The 20,230-nt window shown below is 37.3% G+C and overlaps 1 protein-coding gene across 21 annotated transcripts in view; it reads left to right on the forward strand.

Moving 5' to 3' along the window:
- The window catches only part of DMD (dystrophin), a 1,063,969-nt gene that overhangs the window by 919,521 nt on the left and 124,218 nt on the right, over positions 1–20,230 (forward strand). For all 21 annotated transcript variants that reach the window (XM_040530986.1, XM_040530983.1, XM_040530994.1 and 18 more), the window contains one exon: positions 15,248–15,326. In XM_040530986.1, the coding sequence (XP_040386920.1) occupies positions 15,248–15,326 (79 nt within the window). The remainder of the gene's footprint in view (positions 1–15,247; positions 15,327–20,230) is intronic.

Raw genomic sequence — 20,230 nt, forward strand, 5'->3', positions numbered from 1 at the left:
CAGTTAGATGATCCTACAAAAGCCTTCCATAATGGGCAAGTGACCTCTTCTATTGTCGTGTACTGGTGGAGTTTTTTACTTCTAATAATCCCTGAGAACAAATTTAAGTCTCAGAAACATTAATGCAGTTTTATATGAAAATATGGCATCTGACCTTGTAAGATTAAAGCAAATAGCAACTTAATTGAAGGTTTTACTGAAAGTAAAATCAAGTCCATCCTTACTGCTAAAACTGTATACATGGTTTTAAGGTACACTCTAACAGAATTTTAAAATCATTTTATAGAAATAATTAGGATCTTCCATAGAAATCACTCAAGATTTGAGTTATAAGAATTAATTTACTATTTTTCTCTTGTGGAATCCTTTCTAGAACAAGTCCTTTGTAATTAAGTCTTTCACAAATAGTTTTTTGTTTTTTTTTTTTAAGAGAATGCTCATTTGTTTCCTTTATTTGTCTAACTGGAAGGCCAACTGACAACTTGTCACTGTGATAACTATGGCTTCTATGTTAGATATTCAGAAAGGGTTTCTAACTTAGAAAATTAAAGTTTTGTAATTGCCAATTAAACTACCTGTCAGTGTATTATATGGTGCCGTTATAAAGATACTACAAGTTCAAGGCTGGCTTCAGATCGTGTTGGAAATGTTGTCTTTGCATTTTTCCTATTATTACTTCTTGTTTCACAAACACTTTGCTTGCGTTGCACTCCCCTCCAGCTGCACTTCACCTCAGGATCTCCATGTTCCTTAGTCTTAGTTCTCCAAGATCTCTTCTATTCTTAGATTTCCCAAATGCCTGCTTCTACAAACAAGTGAGTAATAAGGCAAGGCTAAATGGAGTTAAATGATTTACTGGGGGGGGGGGGGGGGGGGGGGGGAAGGAAAAAAAAAAAGTGTTAAATGCAGATAGCAGTGGAAATAGGGTGGTAAAGTTTTCTATGGCATTTGGTAATAAACAACCAAAGTGATTTTTAGAATGTGACTTATTATCTGGTTGAAGGCTATGTATTTTTCATATTTGAGGCTGTGCAGATAAATGATAAATGCATTTTAAGTACTCTACCATGACATTTATGCCCCAGAGCTTGTTGCATTCATTTTTGAGGCAAATGCAAAAACGATTTAAGGTTTGCACTAATGTGTTTGAAGTCCGTGAAACGTCAGTGCTCAGTGCAGACCAGTTACACTTTTCCTGGAAACCCCAAATGCCACCTCTTTGGTTTCACTTCTTCCTGCAGGATGCGGGTCAGGGCCCAGGTTCCACTGGGAAGGCAGAACCCTCCTCTGCTCACAGCAGGGTCTGCTCCTGTGGAGAGGGTAGAGCCAGGGAAGCAGGCAAAGCTTTTCAGGAGTGTTTTCAGATTCCTCTGGGACCTCCACAGGCTGACGGTGGTAAATAAGGTATTCGGCCTGGCAAAAAGAGGGCTAATAGAAACAAATGTCAAAGAAGTTAGCTGTATGTCATATTACTGGAATTACTTGAATAAAATTTATGGCACTTACTGAGTGCACTATATGGGAATGCTTTTTTGTACGTGTGAAGTGATGATCTTCTTGAAGGCGTCCATACGCAGTGATCTTTCATGCCAGCATAACTTTCAACCTTTACCATATACCATCCTACATTCTCAGTAAATATGTGGTGTGTATGTGTGTATATTACACACGCACACATATACATATAATAAGCACCTTTTATTCTCAAAGAGATTAAAGTGTGGAAATAGGAGAATGTATCTTCCAATTTACACTAGATAGTGGTCTGCATCATTGTGGCTGAGCAGTGTGGGCCATATATAACATAGGTTTTGCTTTTGCGTCACTTGAATTTAACTTACAGCTTAGAAAGCATAAATATACAGATTTTGACTAGCTGCAAGGGGCAGACAGCTCTTCTCGCAAGTCATATTACACTATTATAGGAGTTCTGCTGTTATCTTCAATCAGTGTAGTATCAATCTATCAGCAATTGTTTCCATTTGAACTGTTATTTGCCCAGAGTCATTTTGTTATCTTTCAGCGTGCTATATGCATGTCTTCCCTAGGGAGAAAAAGAGGCTTTTGTGCAAAATCAGGAGCTGTAGTTGTATACAATGAAGTGTCAGATAACAGGGAGCGTTAAGCACTGATCATATGGATGCTCCCAAGCCTGAGCAGCTGCTGGGATATACATCATTCTGCAGAAGTCATTGAGACTGAGAGGCCATCTTCAAAAGGTTCATTGGACAAGAACAATAAATAAAAGTTTGTTTAATCCATCCATTCAGTAATCTCATGAAATGAAGCTTTTCTTTTCATGTTGTGTTGGCACTTGATTGTACAAGTAGTTTTAATACAGCTTGAAAGAGAATATTGCATTCTTGAGCTTGCCAGATGTAAGAATATAGATGAAACAATCCAATAATGTGAATAGATCACATTGTAATTAAACAATCCCCATAGACATCATCTTACTGGTTTCAGTCTGTGCAGCTAAAAAGGAAACCAAACAGGTAATCCATCTGGGGAGGTTTGAAGAGTGAGGATTATTTAGAGTGAATAGATTTATCAGTATGGGTGTAACTCATAGTTCTCAAAGAGGAAAAGGAAAGGAGAACAGAAAATATGAAAGAGAAGAGATTAATACAAGATTAATACTACTGCTGCTGCACATAGAATCCTTTATTAATTGTTATCATCCTATAGTGTCCCCCAGTAAAAAACATTTTTGTCTTGTCTTCCACATTTTCAAGCATTTTCTTATATTCCTCTTTCTTCATGTATTCCCTATGTCTGTCTTTCCCTGTATACCTTTTGGCTTGGTAGTACCTGTGAAGGAGCATACTCAGTCAAAGTAATTCTTCATCTCTTATTTATAAACATTACTATAATATTGAGAGTTTTATTATATACGTATGAAAAAAAATGTATTTTCACTGTGTTTGGAGTAGTGACATGGGTTTTAAAGTGTGAATTGAAACAATAAAAGAGAATGATGATGCTCAACAACAAGGAGACAAGAAAGAGAGAAGAGTGAAAAAGATAGGACTGAAAATTGAAGTCTCTTGAACACTGATGGAATGATAATCCCAGACCTGTCAGAGGGCACTGCTAGTGGAAGGGAGTTGAAGATGGTCAAAGAAAAAAACTTTGAAGTTAAAATCAGCTAAGAGTAGTGCTGAGTGCAGACAATGCTGAGTGGCATCTCTCCTTCTTTTAGAAGTATACAGGATGACACGTAGGTCTGAGCTGTGGGTTTCTTACTTGCAGTGTTGAGCAGTTACTCCCACAACAAATGCTAGTAAGGACACAGTAGATTCACAAATCTGGGGAAAAGGAGCAATAAAACTAATATGATAAAAGACCAAATGTAACTAAAACCATAAAAGAATAATCCTTACAGGTGATGCTCAACTGATACTGGAAATTACAGACATATGTTCTGGGACAGCTATAAAATAAAACATCTCTTGCATGACATTCTACTTACAGTTCCCTAAGTCACCAAAGATACATTCCCCTTGACACAAAAATTGTGTGTATTACCTGACCTTTCAGAAACAAATGGCATTTTCAGTGCAACATGACTTTTTTGTTGTTGTTTAATGAGAGAAAAAAGTAAAAGCAAAAAAAGCACATTAAAATCTTGTTAAGAGACAGGAGTGGTCAGGGATGAATTGCAAAACATTAACAAGAGCATTCACAGGATGAAGTATAAAAAGAACGGATTTTCAGTTGTTTATAAATATTTGTAAACAAAACAGTAAGGAATGCTATTTCCAAAACATAATAATGAACAGAAATAACAGTACTTTAGCATAGAAGGAAAAGAAATAAAAAAGGCCTCAGCAAGGTCTCATTTTTATGTCTCTACAGCTGCTCCTAGTAAGGAGACCTAACTGTGGTATACCTGATGCATGCGTGCCCCAAATGTGAAGAGAAGATCTTTAAAAGAAACAGATCTATCAAGCAACACTGTTAGGGAAGGAACAGTAGATAGACAGAGCCCCAAATGACTAATGTTTCAGCAACAGTGTAGTAATTAATGTTTCAGGTTTTTCCTATTAGATTTTTCTAGAGTATCTCTCTAGATTAAGGATAGCAGAATAGTCACGCAACAGAAGCTCAGTGAGAAAAATGCAGGGGAAGGGTGAGGGCAGCATCAGTACAGTGCTGCAAAACATTCCTCTGCCTCTAAGATTCCTGTATATGATTTTAAGAGCCACCTCAAGAATGTAAATGTGTTAAAATGGGATGCACTGAAATCTAAATGTACCACTTTTTTCTTAAGTGATAGGAGATGTTAATGACCTCAGGGCAGGTTCTGGAGATCAACACCCTGGACTGCCTTGCTGCAAGTTGCTTTTCTGTAAACATTCAACAGAAAATTCAATCCCCACCACATCTTTTATAATAAATTCTCACTGGAGCTGATCGTTTCTATTGTTTCCTGTCCCAATCCAGATACATTTGCTCATATGAAACAGTAACTTTTCCCATGAATAGTGTCAGTGAAATCAGAAAGACTTCCTGTGGAATAAGATACTACTTAATACAAATGTGACTGAACAGAGAAGAATGCACCTTTTGAAACTCATTTGAGCTAGAAATGGGAGAGGAAAAAAGCAAGTTTGTGCAGTCAGTCACAGAAAGCACAGAATCGCGTTATTTTACATTTAATATTTTAAAGTGGTGTATTTCACGACGTCTTGTGTTTCTTTTTTGTTTGTTTGTTTGTTTTTTTAAGTTGCTGAAACCCTCTTGGTATGTATGTAGAATTGATGAGAATAACTGGGGATTAAGAGGAAGTGAGAGTGAAAAAGGGTGGAACTGAGTTTCTGTCAGATCAACTGTGTTTCCATTGCCTTTGTTTTAGATTTGCAGAAAATGTGGGAGATTCTTCTTAGTGTAATATGCCAATGGCTTTTTGAAATTCTGGAAACATGATGACATTATGAACTTTGTGTGTGAAACAGTACATATCTTCAGCTTTAGGAATGCTCTGTTAGACTTCATGCCTTCCCCCAAATCCCAAATCTGAATTTCTGTTTTGGGGAGCTGAAATTTCCTTTAAATTTGCTACAAGAGCAGGTTGCATAAGAGGTGAAAAAGTGATGATTGTGCTTGAAGGAAGTTCTCTTCTATTCCTTCTGAGATTTGAAAAGTAGGTTTCTCCTAATTTTCTCTTTTTCCCAACAGAATATGAAGAGCATGTATCTTCATATATACACTGCTTACAATTAACACAAATAACATGGAATGTACATGGAGGGATTTTTTAGCACAATTAAATCAGATCTAGTAGGACTAACATAGCAGAAATCACTCTTTTCATAATAGGAAAATAGAGGACTATCATCAGATTCTGAGAACTCCCTTGAATAACATAAAACTCAGTAACAAAATTGTGCTCAGGACAGAATCAGCTGTACCCAAGTCATTCCTAGCAGATATTGTCTGACCTGTTCCCAAGGACATCCAAAGAGAAAGAAGATAATGAGGCACACTTTTCAGTTCTCAGTATTGTTACTGCTAGATTTCTTTTTTCTGATAGATCATAAGAAACTTTATTGATTAAATTTAAGGTCATAAGATCTTGTCTATCCACCATGGACATGGAGAACAGATTATTATGGAGAATTCATTGATTTGCTGGAGGACTTGTCCCTATTTCCTGATTTACTAAGACTTCTGTTCATCAGTTTAACTGCAATTGCTCACTCAACCCTTCTCTGTATGTCACCATCATTCTTGTTCATTTCCCTCGTCTCTCTCCAATTGATTCACATCTTTCTTGGTTATGGTGCCACAGTATACCTCCTAAAACTCTTACAGATGCTGAGTAATGCTGAAGGATAGAAAGACTGCTTTATATATATATATATGTAAGTAATTTTATGTGTAGAGATTTAAATGCATATACTGCACAGGTACCTTGGTTTCAAAAGTAAGATTTGGTCTTACAAAGAACCTGTGCCATTCTGGGGTCCATACCAGATGGTTTTACTTACTACAGAAAACATTCTCTCCCTAGTGGCAGATGCCTGGTTCCCATTGACTTTGAAAATGTCAAACTACATCAAAGTTAGATTCATTTTAAGATCAATAACCCTCCACAGGCTCAGTGTAGCATATGCATTTTTCTTACTGCTTTCCCCAGCTTACAATACTGAATTGACTACGTAGAGTTTCAGCTTCATGCTGAAGGCAGGACAGAAATCACTGAATCCTGTAAGTCTGCATAGTCAGAGTTATGAGGAGTATATTTTGTGGTGTTGTAGAGAAGATATATAAAGAAGAGCTTTAAACTAGGAACAATACAGGAGAGAGTTACCAGTAGCCTTGTGAGAGAGTGATGGACAGGGCTGATGAGGAAAGGTCCTCTGGTGATGTGAATGAAAGGGAACACAAAACAGGGCTTAAGCCGGGTCATCCTAAGCATAGGCCTGAAAGCCAGGAATTGCTTTCAAGGCACTTATAGGAAAAAAATCAGACCATCTGGGAAATCAAGATGCTGGCATACCTCTCTGAAGTGCATGTACACTTCAGAGTAGTGTATGCAGTATGGGGAATAAACATGATGAGTTAAAGATTTGTGTGCTTGGCTGTGATCTTATTGGGATTATGGAGGCTTGGTGGGATGGTACCCTGGACTGAAGTGCTGCAGTGGTGGGATAGGGCTTTGTGGAAAGAACAAGCTGGGAGAAAAAAGAGGTGGAATTGACCTTTATGTGAGAAGACAGCTGGAATGCATGTTGCTATGCCTGGGTATGGATGACGAGCCAGCTGAGAGCTTATGGGTAAGGATTAAAGGGCAGGCATGTATGGATGTCATTGCAGTGGGTCCTGCAACTACCCGTCTTCCTGACCAGGAGGAGAAAGTGGATGAGGCCTTCTACAAACAGCAAGAAATAGCCTCATGCTGACAGGCGAGGGCCCCCAGGGAGACCACCTTGATATCTGCTGGAGGAACAACACAGCAGGATATCAGCAATCCATTAAGTTCCTGGAGAGCAGCATTAATGACACCTTCCTAACATAACTGATAGGTGCTTTGCTGGACCTCGTGCCCACAAAGAAGGAAGGACTTATTGGGAAGTTGAAGGTCAAAGGCAGTGACCTTGAGATGGTTGAGTTCAGGATCCTGAGAGGAGGGAGGAGGGCAAAAAGCAAGATAGATCTCTGGACTTCAGGGAAGCAGTCTTTGGTCTCTTCAGGGGTCTGCTTGGAAGAGTCCCATGGAGGGAAGAGGGGTCCAAGAAAATCAGTTGATATTCAGGGATCACTTTCTCCAAGCTCAAGAGTGGTCCATCCTGAAGAGCAGGAAGGCAAGCATTTTGCCAGGAGGCCTGCATGGATGAGCAAGGAGCTTCTGGTCAAACTCAAACATAAAAAGGGACTATGCAGAAGATGGAAGCAGGAACAGGTAACCCAGAAGGAATATGGAGACACTGTCTCTGTGTATATACAGAGATGTGGTTAGAAAATCCCACTTGGAGTGGAATCTAGTGAGGGATTTCAATGGGTGTTTATACGTCTGAAGCTAATATAAATTGTGAATTGAAGGTTGTAAGTGGTGCAGTGCTGTTCTGTGAAAAAATAGTTGCAAAATGGCATCATGTGTAAAATGACTTTCTTTGCATACTGTAAAATTTTGCAAGGAATTTGGCAGAAAATAGCTCAGGTGACTGATTAAATTACATGCAAAGGCAATGATAAAAGATAATTAATGTGGCTGAATTGTCAAGAATTGGCAAATTCTTGACAAAAGTCAAGAATTGTAAAACTTTATTAATAAAGTGCTCGAGAGTGGAGGACTGCACAGCAGTTTCTTGTAATTTTCAAAGGCTGAGATCATCCTCAGCTCATAGCAGTTTCACAAAACGTTTTATGTAGTACACATAGCAAAAGTGCATGAATAGAAAGGAGGAACATACAGTAATGTGAAGGCCAATCCACCTGTGGAACTTCCACCAGCATGGGATGGCTTTTACAGGAGCAGTGTGATGATGTGAAATGCTAGGCCTCCCTGACAGAATATCTTTTATTCGAGACAAGTAATGCTTTTTAAGAGAAGAACTGTTTCCTAAAGATGTTTGTTCTTAAGATTTCGCAGGGTTTACAAGTGTTTTATTTTCTATAAATTTAAATGCATTTGTTATTTAAACCATAAGACCTAACTTCCTTTCCTTAGGCATAGATGTACACAAAGTCTGAAGTTCACTGATTTAGGATTATAAAAAAGAAGCCTAAGAAGCAGTGGCTGATTATTCACAGTAGACATATTAAGTCAAGGGGATTGTGCTTTTTTTTTTTTTTCCTTTTCCCTTTGTTTTTCCTCTTTTCTAAGCCTTTGTGCCCTTAAGGGTTTAAGATACTTCCTGAATTTTTATTACATTTTGTTCCCTTGTTTCATCTGAGGATTAAAAAAAAAAAAAAAAAAAAAAAAAGCAGTCAAAGTATAATACATGTATCGTACTAGATTTCAGGATTTTTATTTATTTTTTTTTTTCTGAAGGGAGAATTGCATAAAGTCACTCAGATTTCAAGCAAGCATACAGTCCTACCATGACCCAGAGATCTTGGCATTGAAATGTAGTCTTTGCAACAACTGTAAATTCACATGGATAATATTATATTTATCTTTTTTTTTTTTCCCTTTCACCTGGAAAGTAAGCCCATGTTAATTTTTACATTCAAAATGTTTTAGATTACCAAACTTTTCACCAAGAAACTAGGTGTCTTTTCCTGTGCTTTAGACTCAGTCAAGATCAAAGCTTAAGCCCGAAGTTCAGCACCCAAAAACGATGACTGTCAAGTGCCTTTCCCCTGGCTGTTCTTCAGTAATAACACAAAGTGTGCTTAAATCCATCCTTATCTACTAATATATGAGGAGCAGCGAGTGGCTGACTTCAGCAGCTATTGGAAGTACAGTAGATCAAATCTTCCTGTTTATTGATTTGTAAAGAACAGCCTTGTACTGGTTTGGCAGCTCTGAGTCAGTGAGAGGAAAGAAAGAAGTTTTTCAGCTATTGGGAGGAGAATTGCTGCGTAACATTAAAGAGCGTCCTGTAGATGCCAGTTTCCTTTGATATACAGGCAGATTGGATCTGATTGGAGTCAAGGTCAGGAGGCTGTAGAAGTGCTATGAATATGGTGGGGGAATTAAAGGAGTGTTATTTTAATAAGTATTGTATGTATGCATACTTATTAAATATAGGAAATTGCTCTTCTCTTTTCATGAGAACAGCCTTTGGTGAAGCAAATTTTTAAAAAGGAGATTGTGTCATTTTGCTGCTGCACTAAATATACCTGTTTAGATGGCCAACTTCACTTCTCTTCCTTCTTTCTCTGACATTTCTCCTCAGAATCCCAAGCATATTCAGAAATCTTTTTTTTTTTTTGTCCTCATTCTGTATATTTTGCATTTTTTTAACCACTGATCTCAGTTCTACTTTACTTTTTTATTTGTTAATAAGCAGTAAAATTTCTACTTGCACGCCTTCATATGAAGTGCCATCATTTCGGGCAGCCTAATTGTGTAATTAGTGTCTATATATTATACTGCCTGTACCCTTAGATGTCCTTACTAAAAGGATATCATTCTGACCTCAGAAGAGTTTATGCTATACTCTGTTTCAAATTAACGATGATTTAAAGAAGTTAAGCTCAAAGGTAAATGTCTAACTTCATTGAGTGGGATAGGTGAGACCTACCTGACTTCCCCACTCTGCTATCATTGATAGAAAGTGGAGTAATTTGACAAAATAAGACTTAAACCCATTCCCCCTCCCCTATTTGAAGCTGTGTTCTTGGTGGATTTAAGAGCCATTCTAATATTTGTTTATGTTTGGTATATGTTTTATTCAGAACTGAGAACCTTCAGGAAAATCTGTTGACAAAAAAAGTTTCCTTTTCTTTAAGAAAAAAAAAAAAAAAGGTGGGGGGGGCATTATTTTTTCTGCATTTTATGTTGGGATTCTAGCACTTAGCTAATGTGACAGTAGACCTAACAATGTTGAATCAGGAAGAGGGAGAATTGAAAATATTTTTTTCTTATGGTACTAGTAATCCCTCAACAAAATAGCACGTGACACTATGAAGTGAAGACACTATGACAGCATGATTTCACTTAGAAATAGGGACTGTAGAGGCTGCTGTTCTTTTCCAGGAGCACGAAAGACAAAAAGATCTTTCTTCCTAGCAAGAAAGTAAGTCAACTTGGGAGGTGCAGATGTAACTAAGTGTGCAGAGAAAACATGGAAAGAAAAAAAAAATACATTTATTACCTTACTTTGTTTTGCAAATTAAGGTATTTCTAGAGACATCCACCTAGAAATAAGTAAGGGTGAGTCCCAACAGTATTGTAGATAACAACATACATAGACATACGAAGTACAATCATATAGACTTCTCATTTACTACTTTCATGTTTTAAACTGCATATTGACTTTTCACATAATGTCACTGGTGTTATGTGTAGAGTTGTTGTTTTTCAAATGAATGCAAATAATCACTCTATCAACAGAATGGGTTCTGCATACTGTTTCTTCTGAAGTACTTTTCTAGCCTTTTAGGAGAAAATCACCAGTTCTTTCAGTTATGGCAGCTAGATCAAACTGCAAGAGGCTAAAGGATGCACATTTAATCCCCATTTTTGTAATACACTTTATTTCCTTGCTCATCAAATATTCTGAGAATATATATATATGTATTACAAACATGTGGTGGTAGTGTAAATATTGGAACATGGAGAAAGTTATTAAATCTTTTTACAAGAACTAACCTTTGCATGATGGTAATGCTCTCAAGCAGGGACAGAAGAGTGTGTAATGCACCTTTTTAGCTGGTTCACTAGTAAACACAGCAGCAGTTGAACTGTACTGTGCTATAGAACAGCAAAGAAGCTTTTGATAAACTGTCATCTAAGCAGAACTGTAGGCATTTGTCTGTGGCTTTTTGTGCAAGAGTGTACATTCACACAGTTGTCATTCAGAGTGGGAGGGCTAGAAAAGCCAAATGCAGTTGCATTTAGATTTATTTGTATGCTAGATCTCACAAGAAGCACTTCAAGAGACATTACTTGAATGTCTCAGGAAGGAGATTTTTAAGTAGTGTTTAACAGATATCTAGCATTAATACTGAGCGACAGGTACTTTTTGAGTACGTGGAAAATATTGAGAATCAAAACACTTAATTTTCTTTCTTGATCTAGACCTGTTTTGTAGTCTGAACATGAACACAAAATAATACTTTGGATTAAATAAAAATGCTCAGTTAAAACCCAGCAAAATTAACAAAAATGCGAGACTATAGTAGTTGTCTCAAGTCAAATTCAACAAATCCTAATTCTGATTTCAGTAGAGCTGTTACAAGTGCTTTCAAGGTTAGATCCCTACATTACATAAAGTACCTAGAAACTATTCCTAGCAAATGCAAGATATAACTCTGTGTATGTTATCATCATCATTTGTTTATCTGAACCTTATTACACATTCAGTTCACATGGCTGCATTCAAGTGATGAGAAACAGAATGTGTTTCATCAAATGTTTTAAAATTCTCCTCTCTTAATGGAGAGGAACTTTAAATAACATATTTTATTTGTTTATCAGAAGCTTTTTACGTTCTATGTGAATATCACTTAAAATAGTGTAGGACTGTTTATATTACAATCCTCAGCTTCATGTATAATGTTTACTGCACTGCTGTGGCTCCTTCATTTGTTATGATCAAAAGAAAATAAATGCAATGCAAAACAATAGGTTAAATAAATAATGGAAATTCGTGTCTCTTCAAGCAAGCATTTTTAATGAAAAAAGCAACATTTCAAGTATCCTGATCACAGAACATCCTGATGCTTGTTTTAAAGACAAAGTTGGATATAAACAGAAGATTTTGGTCAGTTAAAAACATTTTCTCATATGCAATAGCTGACCTTTTAGAAATCCAGTTATTGATTTTTCAGTAACATTACCTGTGGAGAAATACTATAGAGAGTTTGATCTAAAAGATAGGCTAGTCTGATCCATAGTCCCATTGTTATAAACTGGTAACAGTGCCTTTAAAACAGTGGGTTTTTTGCACGATTATCTGACTAAGCTGATACTAGTAGGAAAAGACTACCGAAGTCAGAAGAGATCTTGTTTTCTTTAGTTATTGAGAAATGTGGTGATTATTTTCTTGCAAAACTTCACTAAAATTATGTATGTTTTCTTGCATATAAAGTAAGAAAAATAAATGCTTCAACTGGTTTGAAAATGTTGCTGTTTTCATGGACAGCTACAGTTTTTCACATTTTTTTCTAAGTAAAATTGCACTTGGTTCAGTGCATAGCATAGGCTACTAGATATTTGGAGGAATTTATTTCACTTTATTCTGAAGAAATTTAAGACAAAATTTAAAATCCAGGAATTACCAATTGCTTGTTTTTAAAAATGAAATGAGAAGTGAGAATATTTTTTCAAGAATCAAGAACAAGCTATGAAGACCCAAGCCATTCTATGATTCTATAACTGGAATATATAGTTGTGCTTCTCCTGGTAGCTGGGGTATAAGCCACAAAGCCAAATCCAACTTTGCTTTTATTGGACCAGTCTTCAGTTATTGTGGCTTCAAATTCTGTTATTTTGGCATTTACATCTTAGTATTAGTAAAAGTCATGGAGACTAACTGTAGTAATATTCTTTACTCTAGCATCAACAGAGAGTCCATATTTTGGCACCTAAAAGGTTGTATACGATATGTCAGTACATTAATAATTGGTACTTCCTGGTAGACAAATGGAATAACTTTTTGAATTCTGAAGTGATTGTTCCTGGAGAATATTCTGGATTTCCCAATGTTTAGTTCAGCTTTGAATTGACAAAATATACCTCTGAGACAGAGATATTTCCAGGCTTACATCCAAGGTTGTTCAGCTTGAAAGTTTACCCTGGAGTGTTTAGGGTATTTTGTTTTTCTGGATGTGCATATGTGGCTAAAATTCTCAGTTTAATACTTTTGAGCAACTCAAGACTCACCTGGATATTTTGTAGTGATTGTCATTCTCAGTTTTGCACACTTGAAGAAATTGTATGGACTGTGAGCTGGCAGTGGTCACAAACACCAAATTATTCCCATAGTCTATGCTGACTGCAAACTGGATGTTGTCATTCTCATACAGGAAACCGCTCCCTGCTGGCTATTTGTAGAGCTCTCATTCTCTTTAGAGATTCTGCATGTCAGAAAGTACTTTTTCCATCCTACTTGACTTATTGAAAAGTAAGTGCTAATATCGAGGAGAAGTCTCACATTTCTTTACTAACCAACAATGACCTAATAACAAAATAGGCCTGTTATGAGGTTTTTGTTTTGTTTTAATAGGACTCTAAAGAATATATATAATCTCATTTACATTTTTTTCTGCATTTTTTTTACTTTATGTTTTTCTTTTATGTATGTTAAAGATTATCTTCCTAGTTTTCATTGAAAGATCATTTCTGGATTAAACATAATTTCACATAAGTTTATGCTTCAGTAGCTAAGCTAATGAATTTGATGACCAGAAGCAGTCCTATCATTGTCTATCCATGTGCAGACTTCGCTATCTTTTATCTATACTGTGAATTAAATACAAACTCAAGCCCAAAGTCAGGTACTGTATATAATGGTACCAGTCAGAACTAAGTGATGAAGCAATACTTTACAGAACATCTCCCCATGCAATTCACCTTAGGTCTGAATTGTCCTTTACTTAGATTTCTTCTGCCCAGAATTTCAGAAGTTCTCCAGAGTTCAGCCTCTTCCTAGATGTAGTTTTCTCTAGCTAAGCAATCAGGAATATTAAGCAGAAAAAGAACAGGTCATAGGACTTAGCCTGCCTGTGTTCAGCCTAAACCTACTGGTATAAATGTTCCTATGTGAGCAATTCCACATTCAAGAAAACAGTAGAAATAAGAACAGAGGCCTGTAAGAACAGAACACTGTAATATTCTCGTAATATGAAGCAAGGACTGACAAAAAAAAAAAATCAAATTGATTGTTTCTGTGTATATGAAGCCAGAGGAGGAAAGATGGTAGAAATGGAGAAAGCAGCAGGGAATGCCTCTGAAAAACGGCTTGAGGAAAAAAAAAATCATGTTCTGTTGCTAAATTTCTATTGTATCTCCTGAAAGAAAGATTTTGGGGTCTGGGGTTTATTTGGTAAACAAACACATTCATATCAATTCCTTCCTTGTTTTTTCCTTCTAACTGAATCACACCTAGTTATTGTAGAATTGTTCCTGCCTCCACCAACCAAAAAAATCCCTGGAAGTTTTAAAATGTGGATTGCTTTTTACTTATGCATATTCTTTGTTTCTTGGTATTGTATCTCACAATTAAGACAGTAAAAACAGACCAATCACCTTCACCTTCTGCTTTGCCTGTGTTGATACAACACTTTTTCTTACAGGCAATGTTTAGGTGAATCCAATCCCTATCAGTTATTTTTCCTTGCTTTACCTGATCCTAGATTTAGGCCTAATTTAACTGATGGTGTCCTTTTAGCATGAAGTTTGTAAAGCTGATGGTAGATATCATTGATACAATACGGAATCTTACAGCAACTGCCTGCCCTTGGCTGCTGGCTTGATGCATAACCGTACTGGAATTTTCAAGGGTAAAGATGAAACCAATCTTACAATTAGCATCTATATTTCTATGCAGTGCAACAACCCAAAAGAGCACTGAGAATAATATGTTCTTCTAAGGATCCCTTTCAGGGAAGAAGGGGCCAAGGGGATAGGAATTCACCTAACTAAAAACACAGATAAATGTATGAGTGCAGATGCACTTTGACTACCCTCAGTTAGGCATTATTCTAAAATATAGTAATCATGTCCACACTAAAATAGATTAGTTTTCTTATAATGATATGTAACATATAATCTCTCAAAAAGTACTTTTGTAGTAGCTCCAGTAAAAGTATTAGCATAGACAAACGTTTCTGGCTTTAATATTGGCAAGCAATTGTCTTATTCTTTTCAGGTGCATATAAGTCAGGCCAATTTATTATACCTTTCTTTATCAGCCTGTTCATTTTTAACTTTTTAACTCAAAAAATCTTTTTTGACCTTCTTCTGAGAAAGACACATTAAATCTCAGTTAATCCCTGAGGTTTACAGATTGTTACAGGAGCTTTTTTAATTTTAAACAGAATGTTCTGTAATGAAAAAAAAAAAGTATCTGACTATAATTGCTGCTTGTTACTTGTTTAGGAGAAAGTCATTCTTCTCTGTTCACAGGTGGCTGTTGATGAGCGTATCAGGCAACTGCATGAAGCTCACAGGGATTTTGGCCCTACTTCCCAGCATTTTCTTACCAGTGAGTACCTTCCCAATTTTTCTTGCTCAGCTTGCACACACAGTTAATTGATAATTTTTGTAGCCATGTGCCAGCTATAGTTGCTCTGAATTTCTATTGTAGACCATATTAAAATGTGTTTTTTTCCCCTTCCCTTCCCTTCCCTTCCCTTCCCTTCCCTTCCCTTCCCTTCCCTTCCCTTCCCTTCCCTTCCCTTCCCTTCCCTTCCCTTCCCTTCCCTTCCCTTCCCTTCCCTTCCCTTCCCATTCCTGGGAGCCAAAGATTGCTAAATAAGTTCACATAGTCCAGGGTAAAAGGAAAATGTCTGCCGGTATCAATTCTGTTTGCCTATACATCTGTGAGTGCCAAGCAATTCTTCATTGTTTGAAGATTCCCTTTTAGGATTAGTGAAATAAAATGATGCTGAAAAATGTAAGAGTTCCTGATGATTGTAACCCAGAAAGGATTAAAAAATAATAACAATATAATTAATTTGCTTTATCTGTTTGAGATCAGAAATATTCTACGCCAAAAAGGGATAAAATAAGATGTGCAAAGAAATATTTTGTCTATAGACTTTGCAGGATTTGATCACTTGAGCAGAGTAGTGAGAGGATCAAAACCATAGTGAGAAAGTTGGCAGAAGGATGGCAGTTAAGTAAACATTTTACAACTCTGCATAAAATATAATTGCCACTAACTCTGCCAGTAACATTCCCAGTCCACCTCCACACACTCTCTTTCATCAAGGATGTTTTGAAGTACACTGAAAGACAACTTGAAACACCTTCAAAGCTCCAAGGCAGTGACTAAAATGAAGCTTCTTAAAGGCCGTGTCTTCTCTATTATACTTCAATTAAGGAAAGTAAACAGTAAAACTTTATTTAAGAGATTATATCAGCAGAACAGAACACAGTCACAGGATAATGGTCTCCTCCATGCAGAGGGACAAGCTACCCAGACATCAGAGATGTTATTGTTATTGTACAGCTACATTCAGAGTGAGGTAGAGGACAAACTTTTCTTCGGCTGATAATGCACTGTAATTTTAATTGGTTAACCATTTTTCCCCCAGCCAAAGAAAAAGACAATGAGGAAGAAACAGAGGCAGGGACACCTCAAAGGAGTGAACTGCAAGACAGTCTATGTTGTGCCATATAAGCACAACACATGCTCACAGCAGTTCAACCTTGCATCTAATTTTATCAAATGTTGGGTCTGTGAAGAAAGAAGACTGATTTCTGTAATTTCTCATACTTTTTCAAAATTTCTTTTTATTAGCTCTTAATCACTAGGAATAAGTTATCTACCCAGTATAAATAAGTGCAAGTCAGATTTGCCAGAATGGAATGTATGAGAGTTATGGGTGTATGACATGAATGCAATACGTAAAGAGATACCCGTTTTTCTTATTTGACATACAGTTTATTCCTAGGGAAAGAGTACTTCTCACAGAGAAAAAAATGTTAAGTGTACGTTAACCAAGACTATGTTGCAATATGCAAGAGTGTCCTGAACTGTATCGTGCAACTTGTGTGACAGTTACTACTTTGCTGATAACACAGATGAATCTAAAAGTTTCTCAGTTTTATAGCCACCTCTTTTAGCCCACCTACCATCGGCAGGGCACTGAGACACACTACTTCTGTGCTCTAGCCAGAGTCAGCAGAGTGGAAATCATTCTGGTCACTTCTCATCATTTGAGGATCACTTTAGGAAATGGAGCCAGGGAAAAGCATGCTGGCCTTGGAAATAGCCTAATCTCTGAGAAAAAAATGGGCATATGCTTTCCGTGTATTTGTTTGCTTGTCCTCTCTTGCTGTCTTAGATGTTTGCACAAATATGTGTCCAAATGCATATTCTCAGATGTACCTGCAGAAGTTAGGGTTTTGAAGTGCTGAAAATATCTATCAAATCCTTCTCAAGTATGTATTCAGTCACTGAAAACCACCAGTGATCAGCCTCATGTTTCCTAAGAATCAAATCCCCAAAGCATCGAGTTCCTCAGTATCATGTACTATTCACACTCCCGAGGGAAGTATGCTGTTACTTGCTTTTCAGCTACTGCCTCTTCTCTGTCCCCGTGCTGATGGAATCAGATCTATTGGAGAGAGCTTTTCAAGAGAGGGATTTCTTGAGACTTTGCCATCTAGCCTTGGCCTTATTTCTGTATCTGTACTTTTAGGGATGAACAATCCCAACATACAGATTGTAGACCAGAATGGGGCAGGTCAAATGGAGGTGAATTAACAGCTTGTAAATGATCTTTCAGTGCAGTGATGGCAAGCAGAGTCCAAGTGGGATCAGTCTAGCTGTGAAAAGATGAAACATGATAATTCTGCTCGCTGGATTTATTTTATATCCTCAATGCACAAAATGGTTTTATATAAGGAGCTGAGGTACACATAAGACCAATGAAAACTGTAATAAGTATGGAAAATAAGTGATTCATTGTCTATTTCATGTCTAATTTATATCCCAGTGATAATCAGTTCATCCTCTCAAACTCGGCATCAGCTTGCCCTCTACCATACATACTTGCACATCTTTAAGTGTGAGTGATGATCTTCAGCTCCCAACTGTGTTTATGTAATAAAAATTATTCTTTTAAAAGGAGAGTGGTGCAGGATCTCATATTTATCATGTCCTGTGCAGGCAAGAAATCAAGTGGTAGTCTCTGTTTCTAAGCACTTACAACCTGTTTCAAGAGGTATTCTTATAGCTGTTTCTAAGAGATGGGAAGGATGGCGTGAGTTAGAGAAATAAGGTTTGAAAAAGAAAAAAAAACTCTCCTTTGTGAATTTTAATTTAGGGACGATTTTTTCTCCATTGTCCTTTCTTGCAGTTCAACCTTCTCTTTCCACTCTTTCATCTTGTAATTGAGCAGGTGACAGTATTAATCTATATCACAACAGAGGATAATTCAGACATCTCTTGGTTGTGAGTTAAAGAAGTAATGATAAAAGAGCCAGTGTCCACTTGTGTTTCTCTACCAGGACTTTGGGCTGCCCTTAGTTTTGAAGGACTCTCACCAAAACTGACCCATACCTCTCTGCTGGCAGGTGGGCCTGCCCCTCTCCAGCCTTCTGCATTTTTTTGCTGGGCTCTCTCACCCCAGCCCTTGGTATTCTGATCACTCCATCATGCTTCCCCAAGCTCTTGTCACACTCTGCTGGTCTCCACAGAGTCCCAGCTCCTCCTCCATTTATTCCCAGCCACCTGGCCAAGGACTGACCCTCTCACCATTAACAGGAATAGTTGTTATAGCTGGCAAATGTATTACAAGTGCAAGACATTATATCATGAATTCACAGCGTTTGTTGTTTTTGAAGGTTTTGCTGTTTAATTAGAATGATATAAATCAGGATGTGAAAAAAATAGCAAAAAACTCTCTTTTCTATTAAAGAGAAACTGGTAAATATTTAGCAAAGTCATTTAAATGTCTGTGATTCCTTCATGCATGGTGGTGCTTAATTTGGAAGCTATATACGGTAACCGAGGTTTGAAAAAGGATACCTGCAATCCCACTTTAAGTGCAAATTTCAACATAATGCCAGCTCCAGAGTTTTAATGACTCTTCTGGAATAATTTTACTTTTTTGACTACTCCTTTATTTGTATCTGTGATACTGCCTCTCACAAAGAATAGGATTCATTGTCTCTTGTTGGAGGACCCACCTATATTGTCAAAACAGTATTTTTTTTTTTTGAGATGCAGTAAATGAGAGGTAAGATTGATGTCAGATTGTTTTTAATATCATTTTCTGTGCTAACCAGCCAGCCATCAATTCTGTTTTTTTAATGTAGTAGCTCATTCATGTGAATCATTTGTGAGCACTAAAAAACAGAAGGTATTACATCTTTTAAAAGCCTATACAAGCCTTGTAATTTACTGTCCAGTGTGAGATCATCTGTTAGCATATGTAGCATGTCAATGAAGTGATGCCATGAAGCAGTGCTCAGATATAACCAGTAGCTACCTACAAGCTCGACCAGCAGATGCCAGGTTCTGCTTGTCCTTTCCAAGCACTAACCACTCAGAGAACACGGACTTTTGTCACGGCAGAGAAACTGGAAATAAAAGAAACAGAAATTTAGATTTGCAAGTCTGAAAGACTACTTTACATCTAGCTAACATTTTGTGACTTTTATGTCCCAGGCTACAAGCTTCTGCCGCCTGGATGCACCAGTGCCAGATTTTTAAATCTGCACACCGAAATACCCCGTGCCAGGAACTTTGTTTTAACTGGAGGCAACTAACTATGGCTTTAGGTTTCAGTCTACCAAGCCACAACAGCACTGACTTTAATGTGATGTGCAGCAGCCATAACAACTTTCATTCAGAAACAGAAAGGTTGGGAAAGCTGGAACCAGCAGTTCACATTACAAGCTAGTGATCAAAGTGCTTGTGCAGCTGCTGTTTTTTGTGGTAGGCAATTGTTGCTTAAAAGTAAAAGATGTGACCATAGGAGTGGGCTATATAACCTAGGTCTCTGCTTCTCTGGACAAGCTTAAAGCTGCTAGGGTTCAGATCTCTTTTTCCCTTTTTTCTGTTATTTACGCCACTCTCCTGAGAAATCAGAGATGTGGGCCTGAATTCCTTCAAGCTGGGAGAGAAGTCAGGTACTCACCTCCCACTTGCAGGGTGAGTGCTTAGATTACTATGCAAAACAGAGGGTAGTGAAGCTCTCTTGCACAGGCAGACATGTCTTTAAAAGGGCAAGTCCTGCTAATTAAGACATCAGGCTCTAAAAACGACAGGACTCTTTAGACACTTTACCCATTCAGCTGAGAGATCATTTTCCAGTGCAAACAGCAGTATCTTTCTCTTTTATTTCTCATTGCATACATTATCTTATATTGTCTTCCAGATATCACTTTTGACATGCAGACATCAAAGACCATGTCCATTCATCCATGTCTGTG

Source organism: Cygnus olor, chromosome 1 (genome assembly GCF_009769625.2).
Source record: "Cygnus olor isolate bCygOlo1 chromosome 1, bCygOlo1.pri.v2, whole genome shotgun sequence".
NCBI lineage: Eukaryota > Metazoa > Chordata > Aves > Anseriformes > Anatidae > Cygnus > Cygnus olor.